Source organism: Phragmites australis, chromosome 1 (genome assembly GCF_958298935.1).
Source record: "Phragmites australis chromosome 1, lpPhrAust1.1, whole genome shotgun sequence".
NCBI lineage: Eukaryota > Viridiplantae > Streptophyta > Magnoliopsida > Poales > Poaceae > Phragmites > Phragmites australis.
The window spans coordinates 47,239,275-47,263,491 of NC_084921.1; the positions used below are offsets into that span (position 1 = coordinate 47,239,275).

General features: G+C 40.9%; 1 protein-coding gene and 1 long non-coding RNA gene across 4 annotated transcripts; both read right to left on the reverse strand.

The window, feature by feature from the left end:
- Window positions 1-1,524: 1,524 nt before the first annotated feature.
- On the reverse strand, window positions 1,525-6,967 carry LOC133923419 (uncharacterized). Of its 2 annotated transcripts, XR_009910616.1 has the most exons (4): window positions 6,801-6,967; window positions 5,259-6,593; window positions 3,564-5,034; window positions 1,525-2,760 (listed from the first exon to the last, which is right to left on the reverse strand). It is a non-coding gene; the product is annotated as an uncharacterized LOC133923419 (long non-coding RNA). The 2 variants fall into 2 exon arrangements; XR_009910615.1 differs by having other exon boundaries at window positions 1,525-5,034.
- An 11,994-nt stretch (window positions 6,968-18,961) lies between these two features.
- On the reverse strand, window positions 18,962-23,087 carry LOC133923431 (probable serine/threonine-protein kinase PBL1). 2 transcript variants are annotated; one of them, XM_062368742.1, is made up of 6 exons: window positions 22,859-23,087; window positions 21,648-22,055; window positions 21,417-21,545; window positions 20,322-20,579; window positions 20,068-20,184; window positions 18,962-19,832 (listed from the first exon to the last, which is right to left on the reverse strand). In XM_062368742.1, the coding sequence occupies exons 2-6, from the start codon at window positions 22,032-22,034 to the stop codon at window positions 19,212-19,214; spliced, it is 1,512 nt and encodes a 503-aa protein (XP_062224726.1). In that variant the 5' UTR covers window positions 22,035-22,055; window positions 22,859-23,087; the 3' UTR covers window positions 18,962-19,211. The 2 variants fall into 2 exon arrangements, with proteins under 2 accessions (XP_062224726.1, XP_062224720.1); XM_062368736.1 differs by having other exon boundaries at window positions 21,417-22,055; window positions 22,859-23,086.
- Between the last annotated feature and the right edge of the window lie 1,130 nt (window positions 23,088-24,217).

Genomic DNA, 24,217 nt, shown 5'->3' on the forward strand with positions numbered 1-24,217 from the left:
CTTAGCTCCCACCAGCTACCGTCTCTCTAGCTATCTGCCTTCATCCCTTAGACTATTTTCAACAGTTTTTTTTCAAAATCTAAAATCACTTCACAACAGAATTTTCGTTCCTTTTGACGCTTCAACGATTTTTTTTCACGGTTCCTGTCACAAAGGGATTCTTAAGTTCATTCCCTCCAGAACGGGATTCTCTCTCATTTTCCTTCGCGATTCTCTCGAAGAGAAGCTGTTAGAGATGAGAAGAAATAAAAGGAATAAGAACGAAAAAGAGAATCAGGAAGGAAACGAAATGAAGAGAATATGGTTGAAGATGATCTTAGATCCCGCGATCTCACCATTCCACTCCCGTCGCCTCTCCACCACCACCTCCGGCCGGCTAACCTATGGCCCCACCGTTTACACATCAATTGTGTATTTTATCTTTGTGTAATGTGTAAGATCTAAGTAGAGTAGTGGAAAGGTGGGGTAGCAGTCAAGGTGCGGAAATATGATAGAGCTATTTTACTGCTTGTGCTACGGTCTATGAGTAGAATAAATAGGAATGTCTGTTTTCTCACTTTATGTGCGGTTTTGCTTAAAAAGATATGTTTTCTAGAAATATAGTTCAAAAAATATGTTTATTTAGAAATGCTTCTACAAAACATTAATTTAATTCATTAAATCCTCCCGTTAAATATGTTCTTCTGCCAAAATTTCTCTCACCAACAAGCCTCCTAAATTTATTGGACACCCTTTCCTCCTAAAATGAATATACGGTACTCCCTGTTAGATGCATCTTTGGTTCATCGGTTTTTTTGTCGAAGAAGAAAGGGAAAAAACTGGGAATGGGTTAAGAATAAGGAGGTTTATAGCTTCGCCCGGATGGATACCAAAATTATATCAAAAATAAATGTTTCAAACTGAACCTCCTAACCCGATTTTGATGAACACCCTCCCCATTTAACGCGTCGCCTCCAATAGTGGCCCCCTCCCTCGTCGTAGCTCTCTCCACCGGTTGTAGATGAATTACATCGATGGAGGATTTCAATCACGTGTGATTTCGCTGCCACCGTCGTTGGTGAGGTTACAACAAAATGCTCATTTATATATACTGGGCAAAGATATAAATCGTGTTTCTTCGTCTTCAAATTCTCTTAGCTAGAGTGTGTTTTACTATTATTTACCTCAACCCCGTCGAAGTGCCAAATATTTTGGTAAACGTGATACTCTTGTTTATTATTATTATTTATTTCGAGTGTATCTCTCATTCACTGACAGATCCGTCCACTGGCACAACAAAATGTTTGGATCCGCTGCAATCCAGTTGTAGTCTTGTTTCATAGAGTATTATAGCAGGGACAATTGGACAAATAACAAAGTGGTGTAAACAAACTGATCAACAGAGAAAAAGAATAGGGGGGCACAGTTCAAGTTGTACAAATCTAATTCAACTAGAGCAGTATATTTAGACTTAAAACTTTAATTCTAAATTTTTTTAAACTAGATGTTTCTAGTTCTAAAAATTCGTGAAGCTGAGTTGTGAGTACAACAAGAGTGTTTGTATAAGTCATTTTGTTTTTATTTTAGTCTAAAAGCGAAAAGTTAAATCATTTATTTTAACCTAAAAAATCAAGATCTGTCGTGGAATTGGAACTAAAAAACTGTTAGTGGAGTTGGAACTGCCCTGTCAAACAGGACATTAGAGTGAATTTATGTGGATGCGAATAATTTGTGACCAAGAAAAAAACCATATTTGGGAATCCAAAATTCGGCCAGAAGCTGCGAATGTTTCTGATTCCTAGCCTAGGGAATCTACCAGCGCGAAGAATTGAAGAATTTTGGTGACCAAGAAAAAAAAAACCATATTTGGGAATCCAAAATACGGCAAGAAGCTATGCGAAAGTTTCTGATTCCTAGCCTAGGGAATTTACCTGCGCGAAGAATTGAAGAATCTTGGTGACCAAGAAAAAAAAACCATATTTGGGAATCTAAAATACGGCCAGAAGCTATGCCAAAGTTTCTGATTCGTTGCCTACGCATGTCTGCAGTATCTGAAGGTTGCTTGTATTCAATGCGTCACAACAACTTTCATTTAAGCTGTCCGCTTTTGATCGGAGCAGGAGCATTTAATGCGAACTTATTGCGATCTGGCGCAGCATAGGAGGAGTGGCACAGCAGCACGGGGACAGGTATGCCCAGTTACGCACGCCTCGGCCCGGTTGGTGAGCAATGGACAACTGTTTGAAAATTAAAATTTTACCGCCATATGTTTTCAGTGAGCAGAGACACAGTTAGTATAATCGCAATTTAAATATACGCAAGTGAGATCAGATTCCCCATGGCCTTGTAGATTTTCTATAGTAAATATAAGTAAACGAAGGGCTTTAGCCAATGATAGTTAATTGACATTCAACTTGTAATATAGCCCAGGGTGGAAATTGTCCACCTGAGTTTGAGTAACAGACTCGAGACGGGTGTTCATATTTATAAAATGATTATATATAAGCCTTAATGTTTAAATGATCATGCAATGGCTTAAGAATTTAAGATACATTGTAGTATAGGAGAAAGGCAGGATATAATAAGAGGGGCAGGAGAGCAAACCGCAATGCTTTGTGGTGAGGAGAATCATGGAGGCTCGCTGATGGTGTCCCCCCACAGGCTGCCTGTGTTACCTCTCTCTCTCTCTCTCTCTCTCTCTCTCTCTCTCTCTCTCTCTCATAATGCAATCTCAGTCTTTCTGCACAAGTTACCTTCTGATCCACACCCACATGCAGGTGCCTGCAGCTTTTCACAAAGAATCATTCATTAGCATGTTCTGCAACCTTGATTTAAACTATGGTATTGTTGCCAGCAGATTTTCTACTAATTGACTTTACAGAACATTAATTGTAGTCTGTAGCTACTTTGTGTGCACTGTGGAGAGGTGGCATGCGCAGATTTGTTTGGTCACTTTGTTAGGTGACTGATAGTGTTTGCTCAAATATGGAAAACCCAGTCAATTCTTTCAGAAAATGTGGTCATAGAAGAAACTGTGATCAGCTGCCTTTATTTTCACAAATAATTCAATCTAAGGTATGAAGGAAGATCTGAAGAGTTTGCACTTTTATTTAAAAATGTATTACATTGCACACAAATAAACTTGTATTTGACTTGTTTTTATAAGAGTGATCAGGTAATATCCGGAAAAAAAAAGGGTAAGCAAGTGACAGAGGGGACAAGCAACAATAAGTTTTAAAGCCAAGGCTGGAAGAACAATAACAGATTATTATGCATAGTTGTAAGAATCTGAACTGTGCAAAGAAAAGAATCTAGACAAAATAAAAGGAAAAGGATCTATTATCTGGTCCTGTTGTTTAATTTTTTTTATTTGCTTTCTACCACTTGAACTTTAATTGTAAAATTCCCATTCTAGGCACATGGTTTGCCTGCCCCAAAGTTCCTCTACACAGCATACAAAAGTAGAACACAACGATTTCTGTTAGCTTAGATAGGAAAAAGCCTAACCGTTCCTGCCATTATTAACATGATTTGGTCAGGAACAAAAGCAAATCAAAATACACGAGCATTGTGAGAGACTGCACCTTTAGCATCTTCTTTCTCCAGCAAAGTAACATCATCAGTGAAGTAATTTTAACCAGAAGCCTCTCCAAAGAGGGGCAGAAAACAGGATACAGAAACATCTAAATGTTAGGAAATGCAAGCAGCTTTCCAGATCATGCTTATAAGAATTTATGTTGGAGAGTATACTTGACTATTGTGAACCAACTTCAAGCAAGGTAGCAAGCTAGTGGCTAGTGAACTACAAGCCAAACGTCAATTGAGCATGTAGAATAATTGCATTGCTAACTGTACATCCTAATCTTATTCTTTAATACAAGAAAGAATATGCTAGTCACAAGAAGACTACCTACTATATAGTATAATACAGACAGGACCATGGCCTTAACCAAATCTTATCTCAGATTCTCAAAATGTTCTAGTAGTTGGTAAAATGCTGTAGCACTAATGATTTGAAAATATCAAAGGAAATAGATATGGTCAGGAACAGTTTATATGTGTCTTAGTGCAATCGATGCACAGAAAATTATTGTTGCAAACAGCTCATATCAAGTGAAGTCTGCAGAAGGGCAGACATCATGAAAGGAGATCAACACTTGTGTACCCACCAGACACCACGCCTAAAGGACGTGGTGGCCAGACAATGAAGATCTAAAAGTTCAAGAACACAGCAGACCATACAAAACTGAACCCAATTTCAAGTACGATAGTTCTTAATACTAAAAAAAAATGCACAGAACCATAGAAATATCTAATTTCTTAAAATGAGTGGAAAATGCAATTGCAAATATCGGCTAAAGAAATAATTGTACTGTGAATTGCACCACAAATCCCTTTGCGTGAATGTATAAATTCATAAAACTTCGGTATGAGACAACGAGTCAATGACCAAGAACATAGAATGTGAATTTGGGATTATGACAATTAAAATGCAAGGACATAAGGACAGCAGGGGTAGGCATCATGCAAAGGGCAAAGAGACATAAAGGAAAAGGGGAAAAGGAATGTGTGGACCAGTGGGCTGTGCTGACCTACAGATTGGGAAGCAGAACTGCTTCCCTAACCTCCCAAGTGACAATATCATATATGTAGACTCCTGCAAGCTTTACAAGCGCATATGGATCGGGGAACACATCTATAACAGAGAATAATAAAAGTAGGTTCCATTGGCAAACTAACCCAGTAACCAAAAATAACAGTAGTGAGTTCAATTCTGTGATATCTCGATTAACACGGTAAAAAAGGTTCAAGGCTCAGATAAGAGATTTGCTTGGTTTTGCGTGTAGAATTTCAGAATGATTTCCTGGACAAGCCAGTTCAGCATGGAACAAACTAGTATTTATGGTGTATCAACCAGGTTCAGTAAGATACAAACTAATCAGTATCACATTAGAGATCTGCTTGTACTAGAAACATACAAAGGGTACTTACAATGGCAGTGTGGTAGGGCCTGTTTTGGTGAAGCCTCGAAGATAGCATGAAGAACCTTGCAATCTGGAGTTCAGGAACCCATCAGAGATGAACATGTGAAACAGTGGTAGAATTGCAAAAAAAGAAACGATCATAGTGCTATTTCGCATGTAATTGAGCAACTGTTGCTGGAATATTTAACTACTAGCGACCGATGCATATAGCGGATTTTCATAAAGCCCCAACAAACAATAGTATATGTATCAGTTCCGAAACAAAACGAATAGAGAAGATGCTAGTGCACAAACCACATGATAAGGGCAGCCGCAGCCTACAGACTCCACCAGCATATCATCTTATATTGCCAAGCAAATGTGTCCTTGTTGTCATCATTAATCTAAACAAACTGTACAGTGCAGTATTGAAACGGATGGCTCAAATATCTCTGATCGCGTAACAAACAATGGGAATTTTCCGTTTTGCTCAATATAATCATCCCAATCTTCATCTCAGCCATCTTCGTTATTATTTCGATGTCTGACAAGGATGGCCGTTTGCTGAACTCTGACCAGATTTCTTTTCCTTACTTAAGCCTCACGAAGGGATTCCAATGAGCAGGAGAATTTGTGTACAAGCTCTAATATAGTCTGAAATGCTTGACATGATACACATAAATCGATAAAGAATGAAATCCTAAGAGTAGAAAAAGAGAAGAGGAACATGTCCTATGCTCAATATTCATGGCATCGAAGATGACAAGAAATAGTACACAACATCAGCACTCAGCAGTTTGCTCTTTGCGGTGTCAATCTAGAAATCCTAGCACCCATACGGAACTTCATTGATGCTCGTTGCCTCAAATAACATACTTGCTCACATATGAACCAATTTTTTTGATTGAAAAGTTGGATACTATAGAACATCATTAGCGATAGATTGATAGCCATTAGCCAACAAATGATCAATGGTCTCAAAATATAAATTAAACCAGGTAAACATACTAATGAGTTATTTCAAGATAATAGATATTAAAGAGCAGTTCCCTGTAGATAATTCCATCATAGTGATATAGTATATGCAATTATGCATGCTAGATAATACATCTGTAATTTGGCATTGGCTTTCATATAACCATTAAAAGTGCAATACAAGTGCAAACCGGGACTATTACTTATTGTGTTTGTTGCTACCAGAAATGGTCAACCTGCACGCCAATGTTCAGATTCACAATAGCCACTAATTTTAGTACTGCTACACAATATGGCAAGGATTGTATCCAACACAAACAACTCGAGACCTGTGCACTAGACGTCGAGGCTAGAACCTCAAGCAACTCAAGCGACGGACCAACGTGCTAGACGCATAGTATTAGAACACCTAATTTTGCGAGCGCAAACACAATCTAACAACATGAAGCAAACTGCAAAGACAATTCGAAACGATTACGCTTTACAGTCGCGAGAGACCAGAGCGAAAGCGAACGCTTCTCCTCCAAAGCGGCTCGTCTCGGACCTGGAGCCCGCATTTCTCCGCAGCCCACTTCGCTTGCCCTCCATCACTAGGTTCGTCCACCGTGGCGGAGAGGCCTGCTGGATGCCGGTTGGCCTCATTCGTGCCGGCGGTGATTCCTTCGTCTCCGGACCCTGGGGCAAGCAGCAGCCTTAGGAGTTGGAACAGTTCAACTAACAGCATGAGAGATTCGAGAGAGGCCATCGATCTAGGAGAAATTTGGGGCGGAAAGTGCTGGAATTCTCAGCCGATCGGCCGATCCGGGTGGCCGCGGAGGGAACGAAGCCGCACCGACCGCAGATCCCAGAGCCTGATCACGAGGCAAGGAGGTGAAACAGTACCAGATCAGAGGATTCGAGGCGTCGCCGCCCGCCGCTTCCATCCCGGTGCCTATAGTGATGGTAGATTTGAAAATTGAAAACCTAGCGTTGTGCGTTCTCCGCGTTTGTTTCTGAGTTGGTTTTGGGAAATTTTGCCCGAACCGCGCATTAGGCGTTTCCGGTTTGAATTGGATGGCCGGTGGGCAATTCACTACTGGGCCTTTACGCCGCAGCCTGCCAAGAAGGTCTAGGCTTGAGGCAGTGGCAGAGGAGCGACGGTGAAATTCTTTTATTTTACTAGTTAAATATATGTATGTTATAATGAGAGCTAAAAATTTACCTAAGATAATACAGTTAACTGATTGTCACATGAGCTACTATGGAAAACTATATTGCAACAAAAATTAAAAGCATTGCTCATAGCCACATCAGCTAGTTTTGAATTAAGATTCTCAATTTTTTTTTAAAAAAGAAGCACTAGGACACAAACACAACTCTTAAAACAATATATTTTCTAAGAGATAAGCGATAATATTACACTGATGTTTTTTCAAACGAATAAAATGAAATTAGCATTGTTTTTGAAATAATCTCTCTACTGACAACAAAAATTGAACAAATGCTAGAGAACTATGCAAGTCCTTTTTTTATTTTGCATGCACCCTTATGCTTATAGCACATTCCTCCTTCGCACGACGACGGCATCGGAAAATCGTCTTACCCGCTCGAGTGCAATTTATAAGCTTTTCATGTAGACTTATATATATCACAAACCATATCAATATCTAAAAAAAAAAGTTACATGTTGAAATGCAAGTTACATTAAACAGTGTATCAGATTGCACAAAGATATCACCATTACACGCCACCTCGAATACTTTGATCGACTTGACTCTGCAAAAGCAATATTACCGCTTAGATGATGATTGATAAATAGCAACCAAGAAGAAATAAAATAGACCACTAAGAAACTTGAATAATGTATAAAATAACCATAGGATCTCATAAAAATTATTTTTAGATTATGAAAACATTTATTGTATAAGTTTCTATAGTCAATAATGATGCAATAACTAAAACTGCACTGAAATCAATAAATAAGCAATAATACCTTGACTAAGGGGTGATGACCTCTCTGTAGACGATATTATTAGTGCAAGTCTCACTCTGCTTTGAGCGCTTGTTCTTTTTATTGTTGTCATCTAGGGTTACGAGGATCTTGATATTTCTTCTGGTAGTGGCTCTAGACAGCATGACCTACAGTTGATCATGAGAGAACACTAGTTAGGGGAGGTACACATCGATGTTCGGGATGGTCTATCCCTATGCCTTATTGACCGTCATTGTGAAGCTGAGTGTAATGGAAAACTGCTTCCGCTTGAACCGGAAAGGAACATTTCATCATCAGAGGGGTATATGGGGATCCGAGGCAGAAAAACCCTCTTCCCAATATGCTGCCCGAGCACAATCTCTGCTTCAATAGTATTTCTTTGGAACGCTCAAACCACAAGCCTTGTCTTGTTGCAAAGTCGATTGGTGGGGTCAATGTTTCTAAGCAGTATGACAGGATAATTAACTTTGAGCTTCAGTACATGCGAAGGCAGTCCGTTTGGGGTCGGAGAGTTAAGGAATTTCTGAGAGTAGTAGTTATGGGGGTCATCTTCAGTGCGATCAAAACTATGGTACACCATCTCATCCCCCGGAAATGACCAATCATCTTCATGTTAATTGTATCCACGCACTCGTTTCTTGTGGACAGGATGACTCTTGACGTAATGTAGTTTGGGTCCGCCAGGTTACCGTCAAGATTGGAAATGCGCTATCTATAAGTTTATTGAGGTATGCGTCCTTTCCTGTATACGGCACACGTATATCATCAGAAAGTCTTATGTTGCCATCACCATCAGCCTCCTTGGTGCCATTACTGATGTGCAACAGGTATTCCGCAAACCATGGATCGCTCTGAGCCCTCATGTTACGCATGAACCTTAGGTGTTGCATGCGCTCCCATATGTAGCACCTGCGCAGCGTTGAATCAACCATCTGAGATCTTAACCCCTTTCAAACAACAGGGAGGACTTGTCTAAAGTCACCACCAAATACAGCCGTCTTCCCACCAAACAGGACATTTGGCCGGCCCATTATATCGCGCATGTTGTTGTCCAAGGCCTCCACCGCCTGCCTCTTAGTCACGGAGGCTTCATCCCACATAATCAATGATGTCGTCTGCAGAAGCTTAGTTGTCCCACTCTGCTTTGTGAAACTACAGAAAGCTCCATCGTCAATGCTCGGAGGTATCTTGAATCGCGAGTGCGTCATTCTTCTTCCAGGCATTATAGAAGTGGCAACACCAGACGTAGCCTTCGCCACATCGATCTTCCCCTGGCCGCGTATTGTCGCAAGTATAGCCTTTTAAAGAAAAGTCTTCCCTGTGCCTCTAGGCCATCAACGAAGAACAAGCCTCCTTCGTTGATGTCAACCGTGGCTAGAACGTCGTTGTAGGCGACCCTCTGCTCAATGTTAAGGGAGTTAGATAAGGTTATGTGCTCATGGTCCACACTGATCATAGACTTCTCAAATATCTCCCTCAGCACACCATTTGCCATGTCAAGTACCTCATTGATCTCAGAAAGAGGGAACGATCTTATATCCTTCCCATTGACTACAGCATGTTCCTGACATCTATCAAAACCTTCAGCTCGACCGTATGTGCGCATTGATCGGTGCGGCGGTAGTCATCCGACATTGCCTCAAGGTGTCTGTTCCAGAGGCCACGCACATTGCTGGGCTCACAAAATACCAATATTATTACAAAGAGCCTTTGGAATGATGATGGTATCTAGAACAACTTGGCCTCCATGAGGCACTCATCCAGCATATTGTCTGCCTCAATCAGACCCTTTTTCTCCGCAACATCATAGAAGAATGGTAGGATCTCACCATCAACTATCATCAGGTCCTCATAGGATGTGGCGCCCGTCACCTGGTTCAGGATAACCCGAAGGTAGTAGCATTCCCCCTCGGTCGAATGGGCCATCACAATTCTACCGACTTGTCCACCTCATTTCCTCAGATTCCAAAACTTTCTATTTTTCCCTGTTTGACAAGTAAACCACTCGAGGAAGTCACGGTAGAAGATGCCTCTTGCTTGCTTGTGTACTCTGTTTGCCTCGAAGTACTCTATTAGCATTGACTTCTCGGCATCATCACGATCAAGCACCTCCTATATGCCATGCCCCCCCTCAATACGAAACCATGTGCACATTCGGAGATAAAGTTGTAGTTGCATCATAAGTGGAGAGTTCTTGCTCAGGTAAAAGCCATATATCCTCCACAAGGCTTCTGGGGGTAACGCACATTGCCTCCATGTACTGCTTGATCTCATCGATGCCATTATTATTGGCCTCGTTCACAGATACGGACACCCGACCATGACCCTTATATATGTACTTGAACAGGTACTTAATAGCCTTTATACTCGAGCAGACTTCAATATTGATGTAGCAGTTGAACAGCCACAAGAGGTAAGGGTTGTAAGGGACGACCCACCTGTTGTCTAGCTGGCATTTTTGAACTATTGCATGGTGGCCATCATCGCGTCTTCTATATACTGGGTAGGAGTCCTTGCCTTGTATGGTAGCTGCATTGAAAAGACACAGATAATGGTTCTTGCATGACCCACGATCCTTTGTGCACGGCCATTAGGAATTCAACACATCACAAGGGACATGCATCATGAGCTTGTCCATAAGCTCGGCAGAGATAATACAATCATACTGCTCTAGACATACGAGCTTGTACTTGCCCTGCATGATCACCAAGAAATGCGTGTGCGGCAATCCCCTCAACATAGACATAGGACTAGACCTTGCCGAGCATGTGCTTCTCAAACAATTGTTTCTTTAGTTTCTTGAGCTTCACTCTGAAAACACGTACGATAAGATCCAAGTGATCCTAGGGTATCTGGCCATGCTCAAGCTCACACGTGATCTCTTCCTAGTTTAGGTTGCAGGTCATTGTGATGAAGACATCTAGGTTCCCGTACTTCCGCACCAATGCCATAGCATCCATGCACTGTCCCGTACTTCCGCACCAATGCCATAGCATCCATGCACTGATGCCTCCTATCTCGAGGTCCTCCGATAAACGATGTAGCCAACACGGTATATTTACCAACCACGTCCGCTCTACTCTCTCCAACATTAATGTTGTCCACCAAGCCTTGATAGATGTTCGTCCTTATCTCCTTATGATGATTTCATATGTAGTCTAACCGCGAACTATCGATTTTAATGTAAGTATCGACCGCGAACTGCAGGAAAAGACGCTTGCCAAACAATATTGGGTTGAAAATGCCTGACCTCATCTAGAATTTATAGCAGTAGTAGTCCCTCACAGAGACACATAGCCTGCTATTTGAATATGTGTGAAACGTAGGACGACAGATGTTAGTGCGAGATATAAACAAATGCAAAGGCAAAAATCCATGTTAAAAAAATTAATTGCATGAGGATATCAACATGGATCCTCGTTATTATTACCACAAGCCGCACGAGTCACCCTAGCTGCATCCATGATACGCCAACCTTCGGGATACCGGGATGCTAGCCAATTTCGCCTCTCGAGAAGAGGGGGTGTGGCAGGGGGTCATAGCACGCATGATACAACTGGATGTCATAAGTCTCATTGTTATTCCCATGCAGGATAATACTATATTCGAAGTTTTTCCATTACTCATTGCCCTCGACCCACACGACTGTCACCTCTGAAATGAGTGGTATGTTATACGTCCTCTGATCGAGCCTATTATCAAGATTTAGTGTCACATCGTAATCATCAAGGTCTTCGACCTATCCCATACTCCTGAAATGCTGAGAGTATGGGTTGTCACGAAGTATGCTAACCAGCCTCGCAATGACTTCTTGGTCTTACCGATATTGCTTCTCGCAACATCACCGATAGCGGTGCTCTAGACTTGGGTCGTCATCATAGAGATACATCTCTAGATGTTGGGAGTCCAAGCCATCAGTTCCAAATGAATGTGTCTTGTAGTACATTTGGCTATGGAATTGAAACGTGTAGATACCACCACTTGCCATGTTAGTGGTCTCGCTGTCAAGACAACAGTAAAGAGAAGTGAATGAGAAATGGCCATTGAAAAACCTAATGATGTCCTGAAAATGCTTGGTGTTCGAATTTGTGCTTGACCATAGCCTCATAAATTTGGATGGCGTATCTAGATTGGACAAACTGATCTTTCCGTAACGGTAGCAGAACTCCTTAGGCTCAGACTCGAACTTCTTTGCGTCACAGAATTAACAGTTCGATTGGAGCTTAAGCACATGCATGCTTTGGGGTATGTTGCTATACACTTGGTCGTAAGGATCGGGGACGCTTGAGGCCACGATAAAGGAATCGTCATTTTCATCAAATTTGACATCATCATCATTGTCCCCATCTGAAGAGATTTAGCATCAAGGGGTTAAAGGAGACTTATATGATACTAACAGGTGTAGCGAAAATAGCCCTATTAAACTATGATTGTATTTTGGTGATTAATAATAATATAGTCAATGTGACTAACATGTTTGTCAAGAATATATATTAGTATATCTCATGGATGCAATACATGAAGAAGTCACCGTAACCGTGATAAAGTTTGGTTGAATTGGAGAAGTCCTAGGAGATTTGTTCTTACCGGATGATCTGGTGTACTTAAGGCACCAGATAGTCCGGTGTTAAGACCCTTGTACTCACCAGAGTGTTTCTGCTCAGAAGGCAAAATAGAACAACCCACCGGATGGTTCAGTGATCAGCGTAAGATATACACCGAAGCAATTCTTGCATAGAGGGTTGCAAGTGCTGAAGGGCGATGATTAGTTGACCGGATAGTACAATATTTGGCTTATGGACACCGGATGATCTCACCAGAGCATTCCTACCAGAGAGGATGCATCTGTTGAAGAAGAAGGATGAAGTCACCATATAGTCTGATGATCACAGAGATAGTTGCACCGGAATATTTTTAGGGAAAAGAAGAGAATGTTTAATTTATTGGATGGTCCGGTGTGAATGGAATGAACACCGGATGAATGCATCGGAGAATTTTACACAGCGAGGCTACAAATGCGTAGTTTGACTCAGGTTAACTCACCGGATGGTACCATGATGAAGAGATGCACACCGAAGGCTTCACTAGAGAAATCTACACAAAGAAAATATAAAGTCTCAGATGGCTCAAGATAACTCACTGGAAGGTCCGGTAATGAATTTGAGTATATATCAGAGAATCTGGTGTTAAGAAGAAGTTTGAGTGGAGTTCCAATGGCTAGTATCTATTGATGTACACATTGGATGGTCCGGTGCTCGAAGATGATGGTGATCAAGATGAAGAGAGCGATGAAAATAATGATCAAAACACATCAGGTGATGATGAAATTGATCCTAAGATGTCCAAGCTCTTCCCAAAGATAGAGAAGAATATGAAAATGATCAATACCAAGATTGACCGTCCTATCTCCATTAAAGATTTGGTCAGCACAATTAATCATATCAAGGAGAAGGAGACAAAGAACAAGAGGAAGACCAAAGGAAGGGCTGAGGCATTCGCAAGCATAGAAAGGTGGGTGAGCGACGATTAAGAGTCAAACTCAAATGATGAAAGCTATTCCTCAAGGCTATCACCATGCAAGTCGACACACAAGGCATCTCACAAGTGACTTATGACCAAAGGTATGGATAGGAATGTAAATGATGATGAATCCGATGAGAATTCTTCCTCCTGTGATGAACTTCTTCATTTGATCAATGAGCAACAAAAGACCTTAAGAAATAATTAAAAGAGCTTAAAAATTCAATGCACTTAATAACATTCATGCTACCTTTGTTTTTAATTATAAATAATTATTGAGAAAATTTAATTTGCTAAACAAGGAGCATGATGAGCTTAAGACGAAATTTGAGTGCATTGAATCTCAAACTAAGGTATGTTTGAAGCAATCAACATCACTATTTAATTTCAAGCCTAAGGTAGATGCTTCTACTTCTTGCAATTATTTAATTGATATATCATGCTCACCCTTTGCAATGAGAAATGCATAGAGAATATTTTTATAGAACCATCTAATGGCCTCAGTGTGCAAGAAAATGATGAGCTTAAGCAATAAGTCGAGAAGTTCGAGAAGGACTTGGAAAGACTAAAGGGCAAAAATCATATCCAACCTTCTCAAGATAAACCGTACAACCATGGTGAACAAGGTTACGAAGGAGTCCATCATGACATACTTCGTATGCCATTAAGAAGGTTACAAGTCTTTCTAATACAAGCAAGTCAAAAAGTAGATCAAGGAGAATAAGAAGACGACGAACATCTATAACAAGACATCCAACCTCTACACCAAGCATAACTACAAGGTCAAGACCAAAAGTAACCACTACAAGCTCAAGAAGAAGAAAAATAGCAAGATGGTTAAAAACATATTTGGGAGAATGGATCGGAGGTGGAACCAACCCATTTGAGTGCCTAAGGAATTCATCACCAACATAAAGAGGTCTTAATCAGTTTGGGTTCTAAAAAAGACTGAAGCCTGAAGCAACCATAAGGATTTAGAGGCTTAGCTTACAAAATAAAGTGAAGATTCAAACAAAAAAGCCAAGTATACAAGATAGACATATTGATAAAAATCACGATCATCACATACCTAAATCCCTATCCATATGTAAAAGAGGTAAATATAGCTAGATTTTTGTTCATGCATTTTGTTTTGCTTCTAGCTCATTTGTCTTGTCTAGTATGTATATGCTTATTTTAATTTATTACAATACTTAGTGTAGGTTTTCATATGATAGGTTGCTTGTGTTTATCTCTAACTCATAAGTAACCTATATGGTTTATTAGTTGTAGGTCTCTTACATGACACTAGTTTTACATTTGGTATCTTTTATGTGCCATGATACAATCTATAGGATAAATCCTCATTGTATCGATAACAAGTGCATACATCTCACAAGTATTCAACACATGTATGCACACATTTATGTGGAGTATATCCTATAGGTTGTGATTTTAAGACTAGCATGTGTTGCAAGTTATATCTTTTATAGTTTTATAGAGCAATGTACAAGTCCTCGAAGATATGCAATACTTAAAAGCTTCAATTAGTATCATTGTCAAATCATTTTATTCATTTAAACTACCTTCATGCATAATGTAGCTTAAACTTCCTATCGTGGTATATATTGTTAGTTGTACATATACTTCTTTCTTATCATGTGTATGAACATATATAGGAGTAGTTTAGACTATATTATACGAGTTTCATGATTTGTGATCTATATTCTTTTCATTTCAATTGGTATCATTACAATTAGTATCATTTTTATTGGATCACGATTTGTGAAGCTCTCTCACATATGCTCTAACATTTTTCCCTTGAGTTTAACATGTGATTATAGCCTTTTTGGAAGATTGTTGATAAAGGGAAAGAATTTTAATGACCAAAGCAAGATGAATAATGTAGAGGAGATTATAGCAACAAGTAAGATGTCTAGAAATATCGAAGTTAACAAAGTGGAGAAGAAGAAGATGCTAGAAACAACATAAAGCGTCTAGATTAACAAAAGAGAACTCTTGAATAGGTCAATCAAGCGAGATAGTGATATTAGAGAAAGGGAGAGCCATTACAAAGGGAGATTATGTGGTAAGAACATGCATCCAAGCAATACAGTAAGACTTTGTGCTCTTTTATGATCTTATCTATTGCTATCATTTATCGTTTGCCACTTGCTTTGATTGTGTTGTCATGAATCATAAAAAAGGAAGATTGTAGCGAAAATGACCCTATTAGATTATAATTGTGATTTTAGTGATTAATAACAATATAGTCAATGAGACTAACAAGTTTGTCAATAATATATGTTAGTAAGTCTTATTGATGCAATACATGAAGAAACCACCGCAGTCGGGATAAAATTTGGTTAAATTGGAGAAGTCCCAGGAGATTTGTTCTCACCAGATGGTCCGGTGTACTAAAGGCTATAATCACCGGAGTATTCTCAGCAAAGGAGAAAGAAGGCACCAGATAGTCCGATGATAAGACCCTTATACTCACCATAGTGTTTCTGCTCAGAAGGCAAAATGAAACATCTCGCCGGATGGTCCGGTGATCAGCGGAAGATATACACCGGAGCAATTCCTGCAGAGAGGGTTGCGAGTGTTGAAAAGCGGTGATTAGTTGGCCGGATGGTATGGTGTTTGGCTTGTGCACACCAGATGATCTCATTGAAGCATTCCTACCATAGAGGATGCAGCTGTTGAAGAAGAAGGATGAAGTCACCGGATAGTCTGGTGATCACAGAGATAGTTATATCAGAGCATTTTTAGAGAAAAGAACAGAATGTTTAACTCACTGGATGGTCCAGTATGAATGGAATTAACCCCGAATGAATACATCGGAGTATTTTACACAACGAGGCTGCAAATGCGCGGTTTGGCTCAGGATAACTCACCGGATGGTCTGATGATGAAGAGATGCACACCGGAGGTTTCATCGGGGTAATTTACACATAGAAGATGCAAGATGGCTCAAGATAACTCACCGGAAGGTCCGGTGATGGATTTGAGTACACACCGGAGAATCCGGTGTTTAGAAGAAATTTGAGCGGTGGCCGGCGGTCGATGGCTTCAAGAGCGCATTGCTTGACTCCGAGCTCGCCAAGGGGATCGACAAAGATAGCTCAGTCTACCAGGGCTCAGTCTGCGGCCGGAGGGGGGGAAGATAACACCCGAGCTCAGCTTCCACAATAGTGAGGACGATTGGGAGGCCGATGCAATTGGCGGTTGGTGGCTACGGATGCGCGAGCGATGAGGCGGCGGGCTAAGGCGATGGCTGCGTGGATCGAGGTTGTTTGGGCGGTCGACGGAGGCGCACTGCAGCGAGGTTGGGTTGGGCGAGCGGCGCCTTGGTCGGGCGATCAATGTTGCGGTGGAGTGATAGAAGAAGAGTAGGTGGTCACCCGTCTGACGTGAGGAGGCAACAGGAGAGCGAGGAGGCGTCTGGTGGAGCCGTGTTGTCTTCAGTGCGGCACGGGGTGTGAGGAACAGGGACGGCGGCACGATGATGGATCTGGGGGATCCGTCGAGGAGGCGAGTAGATCGGGAGCAGGGTTTTGGGATTGGGGCGTGTGGAGAGGTGGGGATGGGAGGGGCCGCATGTCAGACCTCTAAGGTAGGGCGGTAAGATATTATGCCTTTCCACCGTTGCCGAAAGTATTGTGTATTTTTTAAATAAGTAAATAGATATATTTTAAAATAAAAAATGTAAAAATAGATATCTGTTTGAAAGAATTATAAAACTAGTCTATTGTTACCTTTTTTCTATTTTTTGATTTTCAAAATATGAAAATAAAAAAATCGACAGCGGCCAAGCATGCGACTGGCGCGAGTCCGAGAAGAGTGAAGAATAGGCAGCGTTAGGAGATGAGCGCGGCTGCGACGCACGGCAGCGCGGGGCGCATGGATAGGCGGTTTGCGGTGCACATCCAGTGGCGTGCACGTTGTGGCTGCGTAGGCAGTAGTGTTCTTGGAATTTTTTCTTGCTAGATCTAGTTTCGTCTGACTTTTCTCCTTTTTGTGAAGAATAATTCAGTCTGACCTGATGGACCCGACGACCATTATATTCTGATCTGGTAGGCTGGACTCCATGACATGATGGATCTAATGCTTGGTTTTTCAGCAGAGATTTCATAAGTTGTACCAAATTAGGTTCTTCGGATTGAGGGTGTGTTGGATGATATTTGTCTAGATAAGATCATCTCCAACCAATTCTCGTCAGAGTCTAGAATCACTTCACGAAAGATTTTTTTTCCCTTTAGCGTTTCAACGGTTTTCATCACGAAAGGATTCCCAAGATTATTCACTTCGGAACGGGATTCTCTCTACTTTACCTTCACGAATCCCCTCGAAGTGAAGCTGTTGAAGATGAGATAAAATAAGGGAATAGGAATGGGGAAATGAATCGGGAAGTGAACGAAATAAAAGGAATATAGTTGAAGGTGGTCTAAGTTGAGCTAGGTTTTTGTTCGATTGATTTAATCTGAAGTCGACGAATGGATGCAAGAGTTAAAATTGTGATTGATTACTTGTAAAAGATGATTTTATGATACTGATAATATATCTGTTTACATAAGCAGATGCATATATTATATGCGTCAGGCAAATATAAGATCATATATTTGCATCTGTTAGATCAGATTAGAATAATAGATACAGATAAACAAATATATATTTTTTTAAAAAAGATTATACATATATACTGAGTTATGTTAGAAGTAATTCGGAAGACCAAATATACATTGGATGGGGACCGTTCCCTGCCATTTACAACCTTGGAGGAAAAGAAAAGAGAGAAACTGACACCGGGTTAGTGACAGAGGACTAGCAAGCTGTTCAAGATTTCCGTTGAAAGATCGAAGTGACATTGGATTAGGCCATTTTCGTTCACAATCACATGCTAGATCCACTGAATCACAGTAAGTTCTGGTCATTCACATCCCGACAGAAAACAAACCCAACCCAGTCAAAAAGAGCATATTACCAACCGGGAAGCTTATTGGTGATTTGGTGAAGAACAAGACACAGGTGACAACAAAGGCACCTGCCTGCATGAGGCAGGTCGAAAAGACAGATACAATACAACCTGATGAAACGAAGTCTTCGGATGCACTGATCCTTCTGACGTGCAGGAGAAAACTACACGAAGTATTGAACTTACCAAAAGAAATGAATATTTTCCCTGTAAAGGTACAAGAAATTTGTGCTACCTACCGTTACATAGTTTTATACACCAACAATACGTCTGTTAAAACTATAGATTTCTGAAACGCGCTTAGCAAAGACATCAACAAGGAAACGCAACAATAAGAACGCCATAAGCAATTTAGGAACTTCAGGCAAAGAAGCAATCAGACTGGTCAACAATGGCAACGGCAAATTAAACTTTAAACAGACAGGATTTCAACACCTCTAACTACAGCAACAGATATTATTAATAGTTTCCTTGTGCCGGCTGCAACATGTCACATGAGATGGTCATGTGGATAGAAACATTCGAGAAACTAGTACTTGCCGACAAGCAACACACTTGGCGCCCGAACGAGATAACTGAAATGTTTGACGGCGAACAGAAACTGGGTAACACGAGTTTATTGCATAATGAAGTTACAAGGCCCACTCAGCACGCTGCTTCCAACGAATTTGAGCACAAAAAAGTATCTACAACCTGGTCCTATTTACAATTCACCCTGCTCTGCTTAGTTATTACTGAAGGGTATTGCAGAAGGCCACTTGTCTTACAATATAGCACATAGCACTAAAATCACTAGGCTAACAAAAAAACAAATAAATCAAAGGAAAGAAAATAACAATATGAACAATCAAAAGCCTTCAACGCTAGGCCTATGCATGATAGGCGGAGGTGTTTTCTTGATAGAGCTTACCCTGGGATGATCCAGAGTAGAATAGCATGTCCTTGGATGAAGCAATGCTGATGTCGATGACCTTGGAGAGATCAAGTGCTGGTTTTGTGAAGGTGGTGATGGAGAGAAGGTTATCGCAGGATGCTGGGGAACAATGCCATTGAGGCTGGTCGATTTTAACATTATTTTTCTTGGTGCAGCAGATGGCTCTTGCAGAGGATATCGACAAGGAACCTTTATTTCCTGGACTCTTGCTAGGTACTCCGCAACATCCCTCATCGTTGGCCTCTCTGACGGATCTTTATGCAAGCATTTCAGTATGATGTCTGCTACAATTCGAGCAGCCTTAGTAGGAAAGCGCCCTTTTATACGGGAGTCCATGATCAGGGACAGGCGGCTATCATCAGTAAGGAAAGGCCTACTCCACTTGACAATATTACGTTCTTCTTTCGACGAATTGGCATCAAGATTCTTCCTTCCTGTAATTAGCTCCAGCAGGACAACTCCAAAGCTCCAAACGTTGCTCTTGGGAGTGAGTAAACCTTTCTCCAAGGTCTCCACTGATAGGTTTGCTGCAGACTGAAGAAAACAAATCTCCAGTGAACAATATGATATTTATCAAAAATAGGTATGATGCAGCTAGTTTTATCTCACAATATATATTTGATAACTGCACGAAATGTTTCATTTAACAAAATAAAAACATGTTGTTGGGCCATCCTATGGGAACCTATAGAAGGGAATGGGATAATGAGTTGTGCTACCATTCAAGGGATAACAAGAACTTCTACATTACACTCAGGCAGGAACATACCACAGATGCATTAGATATCTCCTCGGTATTGAAGCCAACACAACCATATCCTGAAAGCTTAGCAGTGAAATCTTTATCTATTTGAATGTTCGAAGTTGAGAACTCATTGTACATCGCCTGTAAAAAAATACAAATACAGGCAGTCAAGTACAAGTTAAAGCCAAAGCAATAAGACAAGGTGGTTGAAAGCCAAGTCAAATTAAAACCAAAACTTTTGTGTAATGTCGTAAAACAATAAATCAAGTAGTAGTCACCTGAAAGGGTCCTTCGTCATGTAAGAAAGCAAGACCTCTGGCAGCACCTAGGGCAACCTTCAAACGTTTAGACCAGTCCATAAAACGGCCATCTGGTCTTCCAAAGAGTAGCTTATCTAAGCTGCCATGATGAAGCCGCTCATATACCAACATACTTTCATTAGAATCTTCTCTTGCATAATAGCCTATTAGTTTACATAAATTGGGATGCTGAAGTGATGCTAATGTGTTCACTTGTGTCTTAAACTCCTTCAAACTCTGCAGGTGATAAACAATATGTCAATATGTTATAACAGCAGCCTAACCATCTAAATTGTGAATATCACTTCAGGATAATACAATAAACTTGAGTGATACATCAGCCTATCATAAAAATGTAGCAACATCCAATGGAGCCACAAACTTTTGAGTTCTAATCAACCATTGCAGGCTAGTAGCAACATTTAAGAGGTGGACAGGACTTTGCCTAGGAGTATTAGACAAAAGTTTTCTACATCAAGGAAATCACACTTTCTAAACTACATGCAAAAGAAGGCATGAAATCTCAAATGTCAGAATAAACATCAATGGTGAGACATAACAACTCACAAGAGATAAAGCCAAGAACAAATGTGAAAGAGTACAGAGAGCATCTTGCAGTAAATAGTACAAACAAGATCAAACACATGGTCACGCTTCAGAAACATGTTAACTAACCTCACCTCTGCAGAGTTCCTAATTAGCATTCAAAAAATAGAATGGAATATCTCTATGGGGGTAGCATAGTAATGTTACAGCATCGCAGTACAATAAGCATTTGATGACATGCCAATAAAATGAGTCTGCTACTCTAGCCTGAATTCAGATTGTTAACAGAATAAATGCTGCAACATTACTGAATGGTATATTCATGCGGTGGATGTACTGAGTTCTCATAGTCACCTCCAACCAACAAATCAACTTTTAAAAAAATCAAACTGTGTCATAAAAGGCCAACAATTTCTGTTGGCAAGGATCAGCCTAGTAACTTGTGGGGCGCAAGCTCATGGTTAAAATTGACCTTAAAAGCATCTAGAAAAATACTAGTATATAACTAAATTGTATTGAGAGGAGTACCTGAGTGGAGGGGAGTAATCGAGCTACCGTTGCTTCAGTGACCTTCGTATCACTAAAACCATCCCTGAAGGTTGCCTTGTATGATGTTGAACCGAGTGTTTCAGAGACACACTGATCGCTAGAAAACCACTGGCAAGCAGATGAAACTTCCTCATAAGAGAAGATTCTAAGTCCATCATATTTCTTTGGAGGCAGTGGGAGAGGGCCTGACGTCTCCAGTGGCTCACTTACATTGCTGGCTTTGAAGCTACCAAAGTTCCTCAAAGAATTTCCTTCTGCCGAAGGAAGAGGAAGGGGCAAAGGATTTGAATAACGGTGCCCCTTTGTAGACCCACCCTTATCCCTGGAGTCATCTTGATCTTTGAATTCAGTATATGAAAAGCCAAACGTATCAACCGCAATAAGGGAAGGAGGAGCAGACAACACGCGTGCTCTGCTCAACCTGCTGTTAGAAACTTTATTTGCGGGCTGGGAGATCTTAGCCCTGTTCCTAAAACTAGGCGGAGCTGATTGCAAGGATGGCACATGAACTTCTGGCTCCGGAAGTCTAGAGGACGTACATTCCCTTGCATCAAGCGGTTTCTTCTTGGATCTGAGGACAGTGAAGCAACCCATCATCGGTACACTGGGGAAAAGTTTCTGCATAATTCCAGAAACAATGAAAAGTTAGCACATATTGCAAAAATAATGTAGTGCTTGTCATTATCAACACAAGACTAATGTGGTGTATGGCGTCCATTGAAGGAAGCTAAATCATGTACATCAGACAGTGCGAAAAGTGTCAAAATCTTGCAGGAGCAAATCCCACTCGATTGAATAATCCGAACTTGGAAACCATCAGCAGGAGCGAATATATCTGAAGAGCTCTTCCCCGCACAACCGGTGCACCGATCTGCGTTGGTCCACATACGCATCATCCGATTTCTAAACACATTATTAGTTCGTCTGCGACTCAGCTTCTCAGAAACTGCGCACGCCTGCAACTAGTCCCGCATTAAGACCGAAGCGACTGAATAGTCAATTATCACCTAATCTAACTAAACCACTAACAATATCGGTCAAGCTACCAACTAAAATAAGCGTTCGTGCACAACTTTGACCGTACCAACCAAGAATAACTCCGCACAAACTCGGGAACCTGTCCTGTGTGCGATTGCAAGGGCCCGCAGTATCATCCTTGTGGCTGCCCCAAGCTTACACGCCCAATTCAAAGCTCCCATTCCGCGAAATCTATAATGCGAGGGGGGTGGGCAATAGATGCTCGAGTAAGCTTGCAGGACCCTGGAACTGAAGGGCAAACGATTGACCAGACGAGGTTAAGATCCAAGCCGGGCGGTCACGACTCGCAGCGGACCCAGAGAAGAACAAGCTCAAAACACCACAAAGAAAGAGAAAAAAACCAGCTAATCATTCGAGGAACGAACGGGAGAGCAAGGTGGCACCTGGACCCGAACCTTGCCGCCGAACTGCTCCAGCGCCTGCGAATGGGGAGGGGTTTGCTCGCCGCTCAGGAAGCGATTGGCATCTAGGAATGGAGTAGGGGGCGACAAAGGAGGAGAGAGCCGGAGAAGAAAGCAAATGGTAGGGCGAGAGATATATGGGCAAATGCGGGGGAGAAAAGTAAATGGAGGTCAGAGGGGAGGAGTAAGACGAAGAGGCGGCACTGGTCAAAGGTGGAAGAGAGGTATTGCGATAGCAACTCCGAGGCGGCTTTTTTATATTCCACCCTGTTGATGCTACATTTTTAAGAACCCCTTCTATCATCATAATCTATAACTAAGAATTTATTTGGCGGAGTAACAATTCATAAATTCGTGGAGCTGAAATTAAATGTACATAAAATGTATTTATGTGAGTCATTTTATTTATATTCTAGATAAAATCTATATTTAAACCACTTTATATTCATCTACAAACATCAAATCTAGAGTGAATCAGAAAGGTGGAGCTCTACCAAATATGATGCAAAACAATATTATGTTTTGTTTGGTGATTAGGAATTAAGTATAAAGGCATACATATACAATGTGTCATCCAGAGGGATACATTGTTCAATGTTATTGTTAAAAATATCTACGATGGTTGGGATTGTTAAAATAGGTATTCTAAAAATTTATCATCTATAATATTATTATAATATCTCCTATATTATTAAAATACTCTTTATTTTTTTTCATCTTCAACAGCTACCCTATTTTATATCTTTAATTACTTTACACCTATCTTCGGACCCGCAATCATCTTTTTATCACTCCGCCACATAGTGATGCGGACTCCTCTCATTGGCCACAAGTTTGGGGGCATCTCTCTCCTTCCCACATCTCTACAGCACTCGATACAGTATCTGTTGGAGCCATGTTCTGGACTGTCTTTGATTTTGCATCTGATGTGGATACAGATACTGGTTTAATATGGTACCTACTGGAGTTAGCCTAACAAGCTCAACCACATCCATTGCCAGTCCTCCTATATAAAAGAAAGCGAACAGATTTTGTGGGCCGATGTTGATAAAGGAAAAACTAAAAATAAAAGGGTGATATGTAGGGATGAAAACGGACGGGATAAATCCCGTTCCGTTCCGATCCGTTTTCTATATTTTCTCGTTCGTTTTCGATTCTGTTTTTGAGAGAAAATGTGAAAATGAAAATGGTTATGGGGTTTTTCCGACCGTTTTCGGATTTCCCGTTTTTAATCTAGAATTTCCCGTTTTTCTAATTGAGATCAAACTTCACAAAATCACAATATAGCCCACATGCCAAGCCCGACCGGGCAGTCCAAACATAATCTCTATCCCAAAGTTC